This window comes from Phalaenopsis equestris, unplaced genomic scaffold (genome assembly GCF_001263595.1).
Source record: "Phalaenopsis equestris unplaced genomic scaffold, ASM126359v1 Scaffold232056, whole genome shotgun sequence".
Taxonomy (NCBI): Eukaryota; Viridiplantae; Streptophyta; class Magnoliopsida; order Asparagales; family Orchidaceae; genus Phalaenopsis; species Phalaenopsis equestris.
The window spans coordinates 85545-106068 of NW_018250025.1; the positions used below are offsets into that span (position 1 = coordinate 85545).

General features: G+C 34.8%; 1 protein-coding gene across 4 annotated transcripts in view; it reads right to left on the bottom strand.

The window, feature by feature from the left end:
* LOC110038184 (helicase-like transcription factor CHR28) overlaps window positions 1–17902 on the bottom strand; it is a 36533-nt gene extending 18631 nt beyond the window's left edge. The window contains exons 1-6 of one of the 4 annotated variants that reach the window (XM_020742955.1): window positions 17553–17898; window positions 17340–17480; window positions 10350–10417; window positions 10000–10185; window positions 9639–9920; window positions 8303–9555 (exon numbers count right to left, since the gene is read on the bottom strand). In XM_020742955.1, coding sequence (XP_020598614.1) covers window positions 8303–9555; window positions 9639–9920; window positions 10000–10185; window positions 10350–10417; window positions 17340–17458 — 1908 coding nt within the window. In that variant the 5' untranslated portion in view covers window positions 17459–17480; window positions 17553–17898. Of the gene's footprint in view, window positions 1–8302; window positions 9556–9638; window positions 9921–9999; window positions 10186–10344; window positions 10418–17339 lie in introns of all 4 variants that reach the window. The other 3 variants (XM_020742954.1, XM_020742953.1, XM_020742956.1) reach the window with 3 other exon arrangements.
* Window positions 17903–20524: the final 2622 nt, after the last annotated feature.

Consider the following 20524-nt stretch of genomic DNA (forward strand, 5'->3'; position numbering starts at 1 on the left):
AGGATCAATTGGCTATGTTTATGGGCTAGCAAGACAAATATTTGTCATGATTGTAAAGTTCTAAGGGCACTCTCCTTGAGCTTCAATATACAATATACTGGGATAAGCCCTGTCAATTGTCTTCAACATAAGCTTACACTTCCTTCAAAGTGGTATGAAGCTCAAATAATAAGCTCTAATTGTCATTCTAAACTTTGTAAATCATTCTCTAGAGATTACGAATGTTAGATCTCTCATGTACTCGAAGCAGTCTTTCCTATGCCCCAACACTCTTTGCTTGGATAAGCATTGCCACCATGTTTCGTTCTCATGGAAGCTTGGTAGATAGTATCATCTCTCATGTGGCTAGAATTACAATATATTAAAGTGTTCTCCCCTCTCCTCCTCTTTACACTCTTCAAATGTTCAAAATGCACAAGTATGTTATTTTTAAGATTGAGAGAACGTTTAATAGATTCTTGTGGATTTTTTTTAGTTGTGTCAAAAGATGATCTGATTTTGAAAAAGAAGTTAGATGACATGTTCGGTGGGGTTGTCGCAACGAGCGCTTATGCTTTCACTCCAAGCGAGCTGGGGTTTACCGGCTTACCAGAGTTCATGAGAACCGAGCAGGTAAGTGACTCGGGAGAAGACCCCAGCCAAATCCATAGGGATGTTTAATCCACATGCGGGTCAAAGCGGTCCAGGATGGAGAAAAGAAAAAAATGAGTCACATTCATCCGAGGCACAATAATAAAACTGGTTGAATCCTACACAGTTAGACTTGGTGTCGCACAGGGCGCATCCATTGACTGTCTTCGAGTACTAGATACATATCCTGAAGTTAAGGCAGAAAAAGAGCTCTATGTAAATTCTATTAAGTTGTTAGAGGACCCAACCCGCAGACAGTTTTTCATTAAGATGGATTTAGAATTCCGAGTCGATTACTTATGCTCTTTCATGGATAAATGACAGTTCTAAGCCATTATCTGTTTATTTTCTAATTAATCGTTCAAATTTGTTTCATTGTTTGTTTAATTGCTTTCTAAGACGCACAGTCAGTATGCTTTGATCATATTATTAGTGAATATTATAGCTTCTTTTCAGATTTTCTATGTTTTTCTTCAAAAGGATAAGTTCTTCTATGATAAGTTTTGAACATTAGCCTTTTCTAAAATATTGTAGGATGGATCCAGAACAATTTCACTAAAACAAAAAAGTTGTTATCATTCTTACTCTGTTATACGAGTACTACATTTCCTACGTCGACCAAACCCAATGTATTACATCGAGTTATATTGAGGATAAATCGGTCGGTGAGCTATTACAGGGCCACCCAACACGGTTTGTCAACATGTTATGTATGACAAATGACCCTCGATACATATCGTTCTTCAAGATATTGTTTTTTAAACAAAACATTCATATATTAACATGAGTTACATGTCAAATCCTAATGAACTATATCTAATATGACAGAACTGTAATAGAGTTATTGAAGGAACACACGTCGATGCAAGACTATCCGGTATAGAGAATGTCACCTACATTGAACTCTATGGCGATCCCACACAAACACAAAATGTGATGGTCGTATGTGACTTTAGCATGAGTTGCACCTTTGTTGTGGCTGGATAGGAGGGCAACACACACGATAGCCGAGTTTTTAAGTTTGCAACCAGAAACCAAAGCAACAGCTTCCCGTACCCACCTCTAGGCACGTAAATACAACAAATACATTAGGTATTTTTGGTTCATTACTAATTGACATATTTTTGTAAGTAAATATTACTTGGTTGACGTTGGATATTCTTTACAGAGGGTGTATCTGAAGCCATACTCTGATACGAAGTACCACATTCTCGATTTTAAAAGATCAAGTGGGGTTGCATGCGGTAGGAAGAAAATGTTTAACAAGAGGCGCTCCTCATTGCGCGATATGATCAAAAGATCCTTTAGAGCGTAGAAGAAAAAGTATGTGGTATTACGTAATATGTCGACTTACTCATTTCCGAAACAAGTGCAAATGGTAAAAGTTACTATGACAATACACAACTACATTCGACGACACCCCTTTAGATCGTATGTAGACTTCACCCTCGCAGAAGATGATCAACTCCAGTTCCCGCCAGAAGCATTCAAATTCAATGTGGGACAGTCCATACCACAGCTACAAATGGAATCACAAGATGCTCACACAGGAGACCGTGAAGGTGCATCGGAGATGGCAACATTGAGAGAGTAGATAGCGGATGATATTTTTCAATATTTAATGGACCTGTCCAGTTAATTTAAGAACTTTTATGTTTTCTTTATCTCAATTATATCATAGATATTTTTGGATGTAACACATGGGAGGCTGGTTATTTGTGGGTTAAAAGCAACCAAGAACTCATTTCTTGACAAGTTCTAATATTTTCTTATAGTGACTGATTCGTTGGTTGAAGTAGTGAGTTCTATGAGCCCACAAGCCTGCATTTTTTTTGGGTTAATCTATGCTCGTATATTCAATATAGTTTTCGTTTGTTCCATTTTCTTGTATATTTTTTTTTAATTTCATCTGAGTCCTCACATCTGCTATTTTTTTAATCAGTTTTTTGTTTCTTTATTCAATATTGTTTCTTATTTTCAATTTTCATGATTTTTTTTTAATTTTATCTAATGATATGACTGATGGATTCTCTCTTGAATTATTGAAGATAAGTTCCCGGTTTTTGGGGAACTTCGAGCGAGTGTTATGCCGTTGTGGACTACCGTATTTGTTACTCATGTCATGTCAGTCACATAACAACGGACGACAGTTCTAGAGGTGCCCGCGGTGGGCAGACGGTCCGGAGACGTATGACTTCTTCAGGTGGGCAGACAGTCCGGTCGATTCCACTATCGATAGTGATCGGGGTGTGATGGTATCTCTATATGACAACGTTGCTCGTGACATGCTTCTGTATTTTAAAATAAATATTATCATACTTTGTAATATGTGTTTTCTTTTTTTAGGTTTCTTGATACTCAATATTAAGTGAGGTGTATATTCTTTTTTTTTTGTACTGTTATAAAATACTTTTTTGGTTCCAAACTATCAAATATATAGTCATAACAATTCTGTTGCAAACAACACAACTGCACAATGGCAGAATGGTCATCTATTTAGAAACTGTTTCAAATCAGTTGTTTTCGAAAAGCACAAACCAAACAAATAGAATGTTTATCCAGATTAGTGGCAGAATAGTCATTTATCCAGAAATAGCTGCAAAATAACTGTTTTCCAAACGCACAAAACAAACAACCAACTAGCTTATCTGAATCAGTTGCTGATCAGCAGATTATCAGGATAAGCTGCCCCAAACAGACCCTAAATGGGTTGTAGAAAAAACTAAGGAGATTGATAGCTTAAGTTTAAACTTTGATATTCAGGTAAGGATTGCACTAGAAATGGTGTAGGTATAATTATAGATGAGCTTGAAATATAATGTGGCAAAAATTAATAAAATTAGAGATAGGATCATAGCCATAAAAATTGTTATTGATATTACGATTTTTAATGTTATAAGTGTTTGCGCTCCTCAAGGTCTAGATATAAGTTCAAAAGAAAAACTCTAGAATGACCTAGAAGAATTAGTATAAATGATACCTATTGAAGAAAAAAATTTTATTGGAGGATATATAAATGGACATGTTGATAGAGTGGTGAAGGATTTTAGAAATAATCATGGTAGCTATGGTTTTAGAGGGATTAATAAAGAATGTAGAACCATATTAGATTTTGCTTTAACTTATGATTTTGTTATTGTTAATCTTTATTTGATAAAAAGATGAGCATATTATTACTTATCAAAATAGATCTAATAAAACATAAATTTATTATTTTCTTATGAGAAAAAGAGAACATCGAGAGTATAAAGGATGTAATATCATTCCAAGTGAAAATTTAAATACTCAACATCGATTATTAGTTATGGATTTTAAAATGAAGAATTGTAAGATAAAAAATACAAGAAGATATTATCATAGAATTAGATGAGGGCACCAAAAAAACACAACTAAAATTATTTTTATGAGTAAACTTCAATATTTTAAGATTTTGGATGTTCATGAAGAAGCGAATTCTATGTGGGATAAAATAAAAGCACTATCAAACAAGTGGCAAGAGATGTACTTGAAAAATTAAAAGAAAAAAGTTTTTATAAATAAAAAAATTGATTGTTGAATAATAATATATAAGAAAAGATAAAATATAAGAAGTGTTATAAAAATTGATTTAAAAGTAAAAGGTTAGCGAACTAAGAAAAATAGAAGGTGGCCTGTAGGGTGTCGAAGAAAATAATTTGTGATGCTAAAAATTTTATTTTTAAAGATCTTTATAATATATTAGATACTAAATAGGGTGAACAATATATGTATAAAGTAGTCAAACCAACTGAAAAAAAAAGTAAAAATTTAATTCAAGTAAAGCATATTAAAGATGAAAATCAAAAAATGTTTTTCTTAGATAAAAATATTCAGCATAGGTGAGTAAGTTATTTTGATAGACTTTTCAACTATGATTCTGATACGATGAACCTTAGTGATCTTAATAATGTTAATAATAATAAAACATTTTATTTTCACCATCTCATTAGTAAAAAAAATTGATAAGGCTTTAAGGAAAACCAATGGTGTGATATCCCAATTGAAGTGCGAAAATACTTCGAAAATTCAGGAATTTCATGGCTTACTAAACTCTTTAATATTATTTCAAGAACTAAAAAGATATCTGAGGAGTGTAGGACGAGTATTGTGGTCCCCATTTTTAAGAACAAAGGGGATGCGCATGAGTGTAAATTATAGAGGAACAAGTTGATGTGTCACATTTTAAAATTATGAGAGAGGGTAATTGAATATAGGTTAAGATGTCATACAGATTTCTCATAATTAGTTTGGATTTATGCCGAGCAGGTCTATTATGGAAACTATACATCTATTAAGGTTTGATGGAGAAGTACAAAAAGGATAAGGAGGATCAACATATGATTTTTATTGATTTAGAAAGAACTTGCGAAAAAGTTCCAAGAGAAGCTCTTTGGAGAGTTTTAGAGAAGAAAGGTGTTGATATGACTTGAATTCAAGTCATTAAAGATATGTATACTAGAGCTGTTGCTTGTGTTTGAACAGAAGGAAGATTGACCTAGTATTTTCCTATTTCAGTTGGATTACATTAGGGATCGACTTTAAGCTCATATCTTTTGCTTTAGCTATATATGCTCTTATTTACGTGACATTTACAAGAGTATGTAACTTGGTGTACGCTTTTCGCTAGTGATATCCTTCTAGTGAATAAGACAAGAGAAAGGGCTAAGGAAAAAGTTGAATTATGGAGGTCTACAGTGGATTCTAAAGACCTTTGTTTGAGTAGGTCTAAAACTGAATACATGGAATGTAATTTTAGTAGTAATAGCTCTAATAGCAGAGTTGTAACTATGGATAATCAAATTATCAAAAGATGTGAACGTTTAAGATATCTCGGGTCTATTCTTCAAAACAATGGTGACATAGATGGGATGTTATTAGCATAATTCAAGTTGGTTGGTTGAAGTGGAGGAATGCATCGAGCTTATTGTGTGATAGAAAAGTATCTGATAGAAAAGTAGAAAAGTATCGTTTAGTCTTAAAGGAAATTTTTATAAAATGGTGATGAGACTTGTAATGTTCTATGTTACAGAATGTTAGCCTTTAAAAGAGAAGCATAAAACAAAGTTAAGTGCAGCTGAGATGAGAATGCGTAGGTGGATGAGTGGCTTGACACTTAAAGATAAAATGTGAAATGAATAATTCGTGATAGAGTTGGTGTAGCTCCAATGGAGGACAAGATTAGAGTAGAGAGAGTCGTCTTAGATGGCTTAGATGGTTTGGTCACATTAAACTTCGACCATCTAATGATCCTATTAGGAGAACAGAGGTTTTAAATTCGACTTATGTTAAGACAGGCAGAAGTAGACATTAAAAAACTTGGTCACGTATAAAAATTGGTCTTAGTCTATTAGAACTAAATGAAAATAGGACACTCACTAGGACACAATGGAGAAAAAGGATTTATGTAGCCGACCCCATTTAGTGGGATAAATTAGTGGGATAAAGGCTTGAGCCGACCCCATTTAGTGGGATAAAGGCTTGTTGTTGTTGTTGTTGTTGAAACACATCTTTTATAACTCACTCAATAGTATTCGTCACTTTATCCCACATAGTATTAGTTTTTTTATGAACATTCCAGATCTTAAGACAATAAAGCTTACTCATAAAAATAATTTTATTTATGTCTTTTAAGTGCCCTCATATAATTTTATGATAAAATTTCATTGTCTTTTCGATTAAAATCTAAAATGAATAATTAATGTTGGGAACTTAACATTTCAATTGGAATGACTTTACAATCTTTACCATCTCAAGGAAATATTTTTCTCCAAAAAATTAAAAAAACATTAATTTGTATTTTAATATATTCATTCTTGTAAGTAATAATATATTTCTCTCTTTTCTTAAAATAAAATATTAAGAATAACATAATCATAAGCTAAAACAATATTCAATATGACAATACTTCTTTTAATCACCATAAAATCATAATCCGAATGAATGCTCCTAAAATCTTCTACCACTATAAGAATTCTTTCTTCAAGTGATATCTTTTGTTATAATTCTTCTAATTCATTTTGAAAAAAAAATTTTGAGACTTCTAACATTAAGAATCTTAGTATCAATAATAATCTTTAGAGTTATAATTATATCTTCAATTCTATTAATTTTTATAATATTAACTTTCAAATTCTAATCTATTGAGCCACATTAGATATCACCTCTAATTTACAAAATTTCAATAAATATTACTTTCAATTTACCATTTACCTTCATATCTTAAATCTTTCACATTAGTTTACATATTTGACTTATTGATGCATCTTTCACCCTCAATTATATATGCTATAACCATCCAAATGATTGATCCATTAATTTATCTTCAATATGTGCAACTCTCACCATTTCTCTAATATTATCATTTTTATTTTCTCAGCACAAACATCTCAAAGTTATGACATCTGTTTACATGCATCTTATGTATCAATAATCCTATTTTAGCTCGCAGCTCAAATCAATATATGATGGCCAATCTTTTTGCATTTTAAAAAAATTACCTTTAAGCACTACATGACATTTTTTTTTGGCACAAAGTGTTGTAGATGTATTTCTCCATTTTAACTGCTCAACATTAACTCCATAATTTACCCACTAATCTAGTTCTCATTGTGATGAATAGCTTCAAAATAATTAAAACTTTCACATCTATTTTTCTTTTTATTGTCAACTACTGTTAACTAATTATCATCTCTATCAAACCAAAATAAAGTGCATATCATATAACTGAATTATATTTAATAACATTAAACCTATTATCATCTAAATCCTTTAATGTCCTAAAATTTATTTATTTAAAAATTCCATTAAATTCCCATCATTTCAAACCAACTACAAACATCATACACTACTTTGATTATCCATCAATAAATACAGAAGATCCAAACTTAATTTCGGTCATTGAAGTAAACCCATTGTTAGTTTGTCACTAGAACTCTTTGGCCACCTCACAATTATCTTACTTATCAATACTAAGAGGCTGATTATGCATGCCTCTGTAATACATGAACGCAAAAAAATTACTCAATAATTATGAAAGAGAAAAAAGACAAAAATAGGAGGTAAATCATTTACTAATACACATTTTAAAATACAGAAAATGGAATAACAACAATGACAATTTCAAAGGTCCCCAACCCCCAAATCTGGGTGGTAAATTCTACTCATTTAAACAAACTTTGTTGAGAACGCTTTAGGCTGTAAGTATTTGCATTGTCAGGAGATTCATGAGCTGTTGATCAATGTAATGCATTGTGATAATCATAAATTTACAGCAAAATTCACAGGCTTTTTGGAATACAAATTAAAGAAACAGCTGAAACAATTCTAAATAAAAAAATTTCACAAGAAATCAAATACTTCATACACCACCAACCAAATATGCAAAGCATATGTATATATGAAAACCAAAGAGTACGTTCTAATAAATATGAATATTAAATTTAGGAGCTTTCACACATATATATGCCGCTACATATATGATAATTTGTCCCATATGCATGAAGATTCTTAGTAATCCACGCATGCATATCAAAAGAAGATATATTGATAAGGGTCAAAGAAAGCTGTATACCAAAAAAACCTAAAATAAAACATTCCTTAAACAGAAAAACTCAAAACTTCAGATGGTCATCAACCAAGGAGTTTATCTGATTACCTGCAAAGCAAGCTGAAAAGTTAACCTCTCATCATCATGCCTAGATTTTAAGCTTCCTGGGCCCGCATGAAAATTACTAAAAGTACATCGCTGTTTCATTTGATTTAGATTCAGAAGAACTGGAGGTGGAGCACGAGGAACAGGATCACTAATATCATCAAGGATATACAGGTCAACATCCTCATCTAAGGTTGACATTTCTCTAGAGTGTTTGCTCTGAATGGCAATCTTGGAAACTTTGGGAAGTTGATGCTGCTGCTGCTGAGTGGGAGAGATCTGAAACTGTTTTTTGTCCTTTATCAAATATTTTTGTTCCTTCCTTTGTAAGATCATTTTATGATCAGAAATTAATTGTCTTACACTTTCGGTAGAAGAACCATCAAGATTTAGTAACATAGGTTTGTGATTATAAGGCAAAGGTGAAGAATCTGTGCTAGAATCAGTCATCATACCCATATCCTCACATCTATACTGTTGAGCATACAAGCCGCAAGGCAGCAACGCATCCATATCTTCAGCAGAGTCCTCCAGAACAGAGCTATGAGGAGATTGTTCCTGAAAAGTGCAATTCACCGAATCTTTGGACAAAAAAAGCTGAGCTCCTTCTCCATTTTTCCCATGAAACTGTGTCGCATTATGATGCAGTAAGCCCCTCACTTTAACCGGCAAACTCGGACATGATACAGCTTTCACACTAACCAAGAAGTCTCCAGGACTTGCTAAAGAACTACTGTTAGCATCATGAGAATGTTTGATTCTTTCTGTGGAATCTATGTCAGAACTAGTTTTATACTGCTGAGATAAAGCAAGATCCATCTCTACAGTAGAGTACTCTGGAAGAGAGCTATGAAGAGACTGTTCCTGCACAACGCACTCGCCTGAAGCTTTGAAGAAAAAAAATTGAGTTTGTTCTCCATTCTTCCCATAAAACTTTACCACCTGATCATGTGGTAAACCCCTCACCTTTTCTGAAAAGCGTGGCCTCAATACAGCATCTGCACTAACCAGTAAGTCTCCAGAGGCCATTAAAGGGCTATTGTTAGTATCATGAGAAACTTTGATTCTTTCTGTAGAATTCATGTTAGAACTAAATTTATAGTGCTGTTGTAAAGCAAGATTCTCTAAATTGCATGCTACAGAACTACTGTGAACATTTTCACTTTGCACTGCAGAATCTAATATAGCATTTCTATTCATGTGAGAACACCTTTCGCTAATGGATCCATACTCCCTCAACATAATATTAGCCAAACCTGGAAACGGCTAGCAAAGGTTCAGATATCTGCCAAAAAATACAACAATACCAAAAATCAAACCTAAAAGAATATTTACATACTTCTTTCCCCCGATTGCAACAAGCAAGGGGATGAAATAGCATCCGAATCAGTAAAAAACTTGCTAAAACCATTCTGTAATGGAGTTTCACAATCCTGAGTCTCAAGGTGGTCTTTCAGACCAATCAGAACAGTATCACTGGTGGCATTAACTTGTTGTTGGTAAAAATGACCAAATTCATCGGCAGTCCCCTTAGAAAATCTGCAATTAGGGCTATTATTTTGCAGTTTATTAAAGTTCATATCCTCAGTTACAATATTTCCAAATGAGTCGCCATATGAATCTGTTAAAAAAGATATCAAAATCAGTAGATGTCAAACTCAACCAATTGGAAGAAGAAGCTGATGGAAAAGAGCAAAGACCATTAGATTCAACTAGATTGGAAGAACGAAGGTTTCTCTCATCAAGAGGTTCTCCAAAGAAGATGCCATTGAAACTATTGGAAGTCCTTTTAAGCTCAACAGGAGGTTCAAACCATGGCTCAACAGGAGGTTGAAATGCAGATTCATCCAAAGAGTTTGGATGGTCCAACTCAGATGGCCGGGGTTCTAAAAAAAAAATACAAGCAACAAATGAAGAAGTTACACAAAAAACAAAAAAATCAAGCCTGTAAAATGTTAAATCAATTTGATGAATTTAAATTGGAAATGAATAAAGGCATCCTTATGCACCATGAAACAAACAATAAGCAGATCACAAATAATTACCACACCGAGGATGCAAAGCCTCCAGATTCCTCTGACAAACAAGCTGCTCTGAATGAGAACCGGATGGAATACCCTGTGAGTAGTGTTTGTCCAGCAATACAAGATCAACAAAACAGATACAGGGAGATAGATACAAAATACCAATGTAGAGAATATTGTTCATACTTAACTTTATCTAAACAAAGAAGACATGACGGGAAATAATTTTTAAAGCAACATAACAACACACTCACAAGTGACCTCCCATTCATCGGAAAGAAACAGTGGATATTCAAAAGTAATCAATTCTAATAGGCAAAAATATGAAAATGAAGAAGGAAATTAATGCTGCATATAGAAAGTAGAAAAGATAAACATTTGCTTGTTCAATGCCAAAAGATGCTAGAAAGTGCAGAACAAAGGGAAACTAAAAGTGAACTAAAACATGCATGATCATTTCAACCAAAAGCTTTAAGGAAAACCATTCTTATCTCTAGGCCAACATATTGTCCTAACAATCTAATGTAGGACAAAACAAAATACTCTTACATCCTCAAAACCATCACTATTCAAACGATCAAAATCTGTTCATATAATTAAAACTATTCAAAGGTAAAAAGTGCATTTTGTAAATCTGGAACAACAAAAGCAGCACTTTTCATATTACAGATGCTCAATTTAGTGATTAAACATCTGATAGATGGTAACTGCTACTGCTCAATTAGCACACTAGGTAAGAGAAAAGCATATAAAATAAATGTGAGAACATGTGCCACTTTAAGCACCCACTTCCCAAAATGGAATACATGAAAAATTGTGTCCAAGGAAAGGTATCAATCTTTAAATCACTAATGAAACAATAGGAAATGCACGAAATCAGAAAAAGAAACACAGGTGGCATAATTGAGAACATTTGCTCCACTTTATGGAGGCTGAATAAATCAGAAATTCTCACTAAGCTCATTGCCAACTTCACAAACATTTATAAGTAAAACAGTTTATCTACTGTTATACTTAGGTACCAGGTGATGGAGACATCAGAAAATCAGATTCCAGAAGAGAGTAAACAGTGCATATATTAAACATGAATAAGTTGTCATATTTGGCTCGGTTTGCCAACTAGTGATCCAGATAAAAATAGATCTCAAGTTTAAGTTCAAACAAAATCTATTTCAGTCAAACACAAAGATGATGCCTTTTAATGGTAACATACTATAACACATAGGTATATATATGTATGTATGTATATATATATGTATAGCTTTTCAAGGAAAATCCAGTTTGTTCTTGTTCATTGGAGCTGCCCTCCTAAGGGTTAGATCAAAGTTAACACTGATGGAAGCTTCATTGCTCCTAATGCAGGGGTTGGAGGGGAATTCAGAAATGACAGTGGGGAATGTTTACTCTACTTTCAGTCTCCTGCCTGGGCTAAGGACCCTTTGGAAGCATAAGCTCAAGCTATTTTTTGGCAGTGTTCATGGCCAAAAAATGTAGCTAGAACCAATTAATTGTCGAAATTGATTCACTGACCTTAATCAACATTCTTGATGGAAAGATACCTACCCCTTGGTATCTGATTAATTGGATTACTGGCATACAATCCTTGAGCCTGGAGCTTAGGCTATCAATTAGCTTAGGCTATCAATTTCTTTTCTCATACATATAGGAAAGGTAACAGACCTGCACATTGGCTTGCCAGTGCTGGCCTACACTCTCAGAATCCCTTGATAGATACTTGGACCACTCCTTTAGATTTACTGTTGAAAGGAAAACTTGTTGATCTACCTTTCATAAGAGTTTTTTCTGCTTAATTTTTGGGAAGTGCCTTGTTTGTGCCTTCCTTTTTTGTAACTCTTTTCTTTTTAATGAAGTAGGAGCCCGTCTCCTTTTATATATATATATATATATATATATATAAACAGCTTATATGCATCTTCTCCCGGCTCCCCCCGCCTCTCACGTGTTCTGTCGCTTCCCATCTCGCAAATTTTGTTCTCGGCTTTGCGGCTCGTCTTCTCGCAATTTCCGGTCTCGCGAGTTTTGCAGCTTCCCATTTCGCGAATTCTGCAGCTTCCCGTCTCGCGGCTCCTTCCCGTCTTGCGAGCGGCTCGGGAGTACTCGACTCTGCGGCTCCCGTGTTCTCAACTTCGATCGACGCCACTTTCCACCTATTTTTTTCTATTCTCAGCTTCAGTCGACGCCACTTTTCCCCTGTTTTCTTCTTAGCGCCACACATGGCTTCAGACAGATCGTATGCAGCTGCCCTCAAGGGTGTCCACGCCTCAACTACACCTAAATCGTGCTCTTTTCCTCCTTCGTTTGTGTGAGAGGAGGACATCAATAAGCCTGGTTGGAAGAATGAGAAGCGTGTCATATTTTTTACAGAAGCTGAAGGTATTTAACTTGATTCCTATCGTATCGTCTGAATTTGGTTGGGAAATTTCTATATGGTCATCCCGAAATGGAGCTTATTCACAAGGAATTTGAACTTATGCGCCTTGTTGGGGAGTGGAAAATTGTGTTATTAGATAGGAGACACATTCTTATTCAAATTAATAATGAAGAAGATTACACACGCTTATTTGCTAGAAAGATTATCTGGATTGATAACAGAGCAATGAAGATTTTGAAATGGTCTGTGGATTTTGACCAACACACGGAACCCCCAATCATTCCGGTTTGGATTCATCTTCTTGGTCTGAAATTTCATTATTTTTCTCAAAAGGTATTGTATTTTATTGCCTCAGTTTATGATAGGTCATTCAAGACGGACAATCTTACTTTTAATCTTTCTCGTCCATCTAAAACTAGAGTACTTGTTGAAAAAGACATTACTTTTTCCGCTTTTGAGGAAATTTGCTTGGTCACACAACATTATGAATATTAGCAGAAGGTAGAGATTGAGCATTTTCCTTCGTATTGTTCGAACTCTCATATGTTAGGCCACTCCAGTTCTCAATGTCATCATCTACATTCCCACCTCAGACCAAAAAAACAAAGTACTCCGCTAGAGAGAGTAATTTCTACTCCTCCTGATCAGCTCCAACTTATTAACATTATCGATCATCAAAAGGATACACCTGAAGACGTCACTATTCCCGCAGGCAATATATCAATCATTCAGTCTCCACATTGTTGTAGCTCCCCCGTCTTTGGAACCTCCTATCGTGGAGGCAAGGGAGATTCTTCAGACTCCAGCTGCTCTTGAACCTATCACTGATATTACAGGTGAAAATACATCTGTTGCTTCACTACCGTCTCATCAGGTTCAGAAAGATGTCAATGCTACTCAGACTCAACAGGATCATGATGTGCAATGTCCTACACATGTTCGATTACCTTTGGACCAATCCATTGATCAGATGAGTCAATCCTCGGATGAGGAATGACAAATCTACACATTCAGAAGGAAGAAGAAGAATGGAGACATACTTGAGCTCAGAAATCTGATAGATGATACTTTGGTTACTTTGGGTAATAGTACGCACCTTACCAATTTGTTAGCTGACTCCCTTCCGAGAACTAGAGACAGAAGAAGAACTAAAGTGGGACGTCCCTAACACCTTTGCACCTATTCGTAGATTTTTGGTTATTTTATCTTTATGTATCTTTGCTTCTTTGGGTTTTTTTGTGTGTTGTATTGTGTCAGTTGAGTCTTCTTGTAGGTCATCTCATACAACCTATCTGTACCTTTTCTTCTTTAATATATTAGCCCTTGGGCTTTATATCTCTGGTCAGTTTGCCAATAGTGATAGTGGTCCTTGAATAGTTAGGCGCATGAGGATGGTTGGGGGCTCGTAAAATAGCCTCCGGCCATTCTTTAATATATAAAGATATTATATGAGTCTCGGTCATCCCTCATGCGCCAAGAATTCGAGTACTACACCCTACACTCGGGGGGAATCAAACCCCATACTAGAGAGGACTTACAACTGAAAAGCAAATATCCGACCAACTGATCTGAGTATATATATATATATATATAAATTAAAATGAATCGTTATTCAAGATGGACTATCATATCCCCTAAATATTAGTTCCCCATATGTGCTAATTCGACCCCGAAAGAATTCGAACCCGCGATAGAGGGGACTTGCACGTAGACTGCCTTCCAACATGCCATGGTTGCGCACACAAACGCGTATATATAATAGATATATACATGTACATGTTCATGTATGATGGTGGGTAGGTAGGTGGGTGTGTGTGTTTGTTTGTGCGTGGCAAGCATGTGTATTTATTTATATTTATGTAACGTTGCAGCTCATATCAAACCGAAAAATTAGAAGAACTTCAGAGGATACAAAAAGCTATATCAACATAGAGAATGTGTACTCTAAAAATGGCTTGGCTAATAATAGATGTTGAAACAATTCATAACCGCTTATGACAACCAAAAATATAATACCGACTTAAAAGGATAACAAAAGCTATAATAATTTAGAAATATAACCTCCTAAAAGTCTAACTAGTAATGGGCACTGAATTAATTTGAAATAACATAAAAAAAACATTTAAAATCGATTTGATACATGCACAAATAATTTTCAATTTGATATACAATATTTACTTCTCCAATGAAGAGGATCTACCAAATCATTCAACGTTAGAAAACACATTTAAGTGTGAACTTTGTGCAAATGAGAGAAATTCATGTGGCTTGAATTCAATAGTAGATCTTCCCCAAAAATGCTGGCCATTAAATTTGGACACAAAGGCTCTCCCCTCAAAACTTGGCAATAAAATCATACAAGGAGAGGAAAATACTGCACAATAATATTGGAAAGAATTACAATATTATAACTATTATATTTTATGCATATCACCAATCAGAACTTTATTAATTTGTTGTGTAGGAAGACAAATTAATTAGATCATAAGAATAAAAAGCCACTGTCAAGATTTTCAAAGAAATTAACAAAGTTAAGCTTTCACTTATCTAAAACGAGACCTCTAACTTGAAAATCCCTCTGAAATTTGTCAAGTACAAACTAATAAACAAGCTCTTCAATGTTGCCTCTAAAATTCCTCTAAATCGTTAGCAAGAAACAATGCTAGTTTATTATCGTTTTGCTTAGGAATGTTGATAGAGCAGTAAATCATTGATGATACAATTTAATGAACAAAATTATCCATCATACTGGGAACCGCATAACAGCAGTAAAATTATTACTCTTGACTATGTAACATATTAGGGGCATTTACATACATAGCTTATATTCCTACCGCCCAACCCCTATAATCCCACCTCCCAACCCTGAAACACTAGGCCTTCAATATCTCCGTTTATAAAGCCTCTACCATTCCAGAGGCGAAGCATTATCTTTCCATTTTGTTCTCTGGTATGGTTGTTGTTTGTCGGGGGAAAGGGTTCTTTTTTTTTTTGTGGTTGCAGATAGCTCGAGTGATGTTGTTGTTGGTTGTTCCTCTCTTGATTGTCTTTGGTCAGGCTGCTGTTAATTAGTGGTTTTTGTTTGTTGGTTTTCTTCATGATCACTGATGAAAGTTTAGATTCTTATTTTTTTTATTATTATTTTTTTGCTTTTGGGGTTGTTTTTTTTTCTATGATGCACTATTTTCTTTCTTGAATATTAACCATTCTTTGAAAATTTTTCCAAGTTCGCTCATTTACATTGATTTGATTCATTAAACTTGGTTGTTTTCTCAATTGTTAAATGAATTCTACTTATAGTTCAGTTTCCCTTTAAATCATGTCTTTGTTTTCTTTGAATATGGATGGATATTTTGGGACAGGATAATGATTTGGTTGAGCTCTTATCTTTCAATGGTTTGGTTGTTGGTAGAATGGGATCCTATTCTATGGTTGTTGTTGGTTCGAGCGATGGTGTTGTTGAGTATTGTTCTTCTATTGGTTGATCTTTGGTGTGGTTTCTGGTAGCAGGGAGTTTTGTTAGGAGTTATTTTCCTTGGTTGTTGATGACTCGGGTGATGTTGCTTTTGGCTTATGTTCCTCACTTGGTTGACTTTGGTAAGGAGGTTGTTTGTTTTGATTTTTGTATGTTGGTTTTTTTCTTGTTCTCCGATGAGTTTTGGATACCACTTTTTTGCTTTTGGGGTTATTTTTTTGGTTTCTTATGATACACCATTTATTTTCTTGACTATTAACCATTTTTTGAAATTTTTTTCTTGGTTTACTCATCTAAATTATTTTAATTCATTAAACTTGGTTGTTTTCTCAATCGTTAAATGAATTTCAACTTATATAGTTGGCTTTCCTTTTAAATGAGGACTTTATTTTGTTTGAATATGGATGGATATTTTTGGATTGGATAATGGTTTGGCTAAGCTCTTTTTCTTTTACTGTTTATTTTACTAACTTCTCTTTTGTTAGTTGTGCTGATTTATTGTTTGTTGTTTTGGAGAGGGTTCTTTCCTTCTTTTTTTATCTTAGGTTTGGTTGGTGGTTGAACGGGACTCTATATTTTGGTTGTTGTCGGATTGGAAGATGGTATTGTTGGTTTTTGTTTGTCCCTTCGTTGATCTTTGGTGTGTTTGTTGGTAGCAAGGGTTTTTTCATTTGGTTAGTGATGGCTTGGGTGATGTTGTCGTTTGATTTTGTTCTTCTCTTGGTTGATTTTTTGTGTGGTTTCTGGTAGTAGGGTTCTTTTCTTTGGTTGCCGATGGTTTGGGTGTTGTTGTTGTTGGCTGTTCTTCTTCTCTTGGTTGATCTTCGGTAAGGTGATTGTTCTGTTATGGTCTTTGGTTGTTGGTTTTGTTCTTGTGCTCAGAAGTCTGTTATTGTTGGTGTTTGTTCTATTTTCCTTCAGTCTGGGTTGGTACTTTTTGGGACTTATTTAGGCCTTCCGGGTTGTGTTGTAATTGTGTTTGTATTAGTTCCTTTTTATTTATAAAGCTGGTCAGCAAAATTAAAGCTGGAAAACAAAAGTCCCATGAAGTTCAAGAATATAGCAACCAGAAATGTAAATCAGGTAAACCAAAATTCTCCAGACAAGCAAACCGCGATAAAGAAACATCAAACTTTAGGCAGTACTCACCAATGAATCTCCGATCGGCGGAGCAGGCTCCTCGTCCAAAATCTTAAAAAGGCTCTCCAAGCTGATCGAGAGATTGTCCGGGTATTCCCCTTCCATGGGAATCTCATCATAGCATTCATTCATGCTATCCATCGCATCCTCCTCCAACATAGAAGCTAGCATCTAAGTACCAGCCCAGCAATGAAACTATAAAAACGAAGAAGAAGAGAAAACCTAAATTCCGGCCCTTAGCGGACCGTTATCGGTAAATCCTGCGCCATTTCTCGGAACCCTAATCCTACCGAGTCGACCACATGAATCCAAAAGCGAAGCCCGAGTAGGAAACAATCAGGAACGCGGAACTGGTCTGATCCGATGCAATGAATCTGTGAAGCGAGAATAAAAATGCGCTCTCTTGCTCCTCTTCTTCCTCTGAACGAGAATAAAAATACCGAGTAGTTTCCACCTCTTTCTGACGCTTACTTCTCTGTTTTCCGCGTTAGTGGTCCTGCCGAAAGGCGTTTGCGACGGGCAGGGCTGCGGCGATTAAGCAACTTGTAAATACCTGTAAATACATTTAAGTATTAAACGGGACTAGACGTTGCTGGTTTTCGTTACCCTTTTTCAGGCGAATTTTCATGGGCTGCGCTACAATCGTGCTTCACAAAACACGAATCTGCGTTTTCTAAAAAATTCTGTTTTATTAGAAGTTAAAAATGCAGCATCACAAAAAATTTCCGATAATTGTTCATGCGTAGGGTATGTAGGGCTGTAAATGAATCAATGTTCTCTAGGAGCAATTCAAACACAATTAAATTCAGATTTGATTATGTTTTTTTAAATTAGTAAATAAATAAGTTTGAATAATTTTTAAAAGCTCCGAACTTAAATGAGCTGAACATAAAAAATAGTTGAACTTGTTCATTTATATTCATTAACAAAATCATTTGTTGTTCAATAACTAGTTTGATAATACATGATATTAAGCTCTATGATAACCCATTTTATATCAATAATATTTTTTATTAATGATTAATTATCTACTTATTTTATAAGAATTTAGGTGGTATACGTGAAATTATATTAGATTTATGTTGTATGTATGAAATGCCCCATAAATTATCTTTAGACTCCCTCAAACCCCACTTCCCCTTTGGCTTCTCATAATCTGTGTCTCTCAATTTTGTCTGAAACATACGAAACCCTAAGTTGTTAGGGCATGCATGCATTGAAAGCAACGACGAGATCGTGGTGTGCATGGATCTCTAAAACTAGTCTCTCATATTTCATTTTTTCCACTATGCTCATAAATTCTACTTGATTTAAAAGTTGTGTTGAGAAAATGCAGTGCAATCCTTATAAGTTAGATATGATTAAAAATCAGAATGGTACAACAACTCAATATGAAAAAGATCTACAAAAATTGTCCAAAAAAGCTAAGAAAATAACAAGTGCATGTCACTATGGTAAAACCAAGACCTACATCTGAATATGGAAGTTCGTTGCAAACTTAGAAGTATAAATATGATCATGCTAAAATATAAGAGATTACATCTCATATGATCATGATTCATGAGTTACCTTTCATTTTTATAAAGTTTACAATCGATAAATTAGTAGGTACGATTAGATTTGTAAAATTGTTTATTGAATTTTATATAAAAATCTAGATACTCGTTTGAATTTTTAGCTCATTTATTTCCTCGTTTGAATATTTGTTTACTTGTCATAAATAAATCAAGTTTAAGCATTGAAAAATTTAAACAACTCAAGTTTGAACAATATATGAAAGCTCAACACGAGGTTAAGTCGAATATGAACAACTTATAATTATAATAAGCCAAGTCCGAACTATAACATACTCAGCTCGATTACAGCTCTATGTGTACGTATAATTTGAATAATATATGAAAGCTCAACACAAGGTTAAGTCGAATATGAACAACTTATAATTATAACAAGCCAAGTCCGAACTATAATATACTCAGCTCGATTACAGCTCTATGTGTACGTATATGAATAAAGGAATAAGATCAGTGGGGTAATAAAAGTGTCAATTCTATGTTTTGAGAAAAGATGAAGGCTACATTCAACTTTATCATCAAATAAAATTTAACAAAACAACCCCACAATACGACATTCTCAGGCACAAGATGTCGATGAAAGCCTTTCACACAAGAATCGGTCTTAATATGTCTTGATCGTCACCGAAGTAGGTAAGAAGACCTCTGATCATAAAACGGACTATGTGAGAGTTTCCAAAACATTGACTACCTCGGAAGAACACTTTTATTGTTGGGGTTTCATTCACAAATTGGTAATGAATAGATCGAAAAAAAATAATTAATATAAATTTAAAAAAAAAGTAAAATAAAAAGGAGATAAAGCCCTTGCTGCCTCATTCATTTCCCTTCTCTTCTAATGCCATAGACTTGAAAATCTCTGCTCACGAACACCTCGCCACCAAAACCCACAATCCCACGCTTTCCCGTTGATGAAAACCTCACTCTTGCCGCTGGTGACCCTATCAACATCACCCCCATTGGCTCTCAATCTCCATGTTGCATTCCATTGTTCATGCAATGTAAGACTTAGGGCTTCCCTTCTCTCTCATGCAAAACACAGATGGTGAATCTGGCATCTCCCTGTTGCCCAAAAAATCATGAAGGCTCGTGCACACTTCCTCCAGCCAGCGAAACTCACTGTTGGTTTTTCGCCTCACCTGATTTATATGTCGATGTTCTTTTCTAAATGGTACTTTTTTTCTTATGCAATCAAAGCCTTAATAGCGTTCTCTTAGGTTTTCCCCTGCCGACGCTCTCTTAGTGAAGCCCTTCTGGCGGGGCACTCTCTCTCTAGGCAAGGTTGTTGTCATCAATTTTTAATGTCATAAGTGTAGGATGATCGCATGAAGGATTTGAGACACTCCCTCTCTAGGCAAGGTTGTTGCCATCAATTTTTAATGTAATAAGTGTAGGATGATCGCATGAAGGATTTGAGACAAAATTTTATTCATTTGTATCATCGCATAGCTCTAGACATCCATCTAAGCCTCTCAGTATGAGTTCGGGCCATAGAACCAGGGTTGACACTATTACAGCCTTACCCGAGAGATCTCATCTTTGGGTGACATCAATTTTGGTATGGGGCTCATATGTTATCCATTGTAATGCTTAAAGACCAAGCATCATCCATTCAAAGCCTCT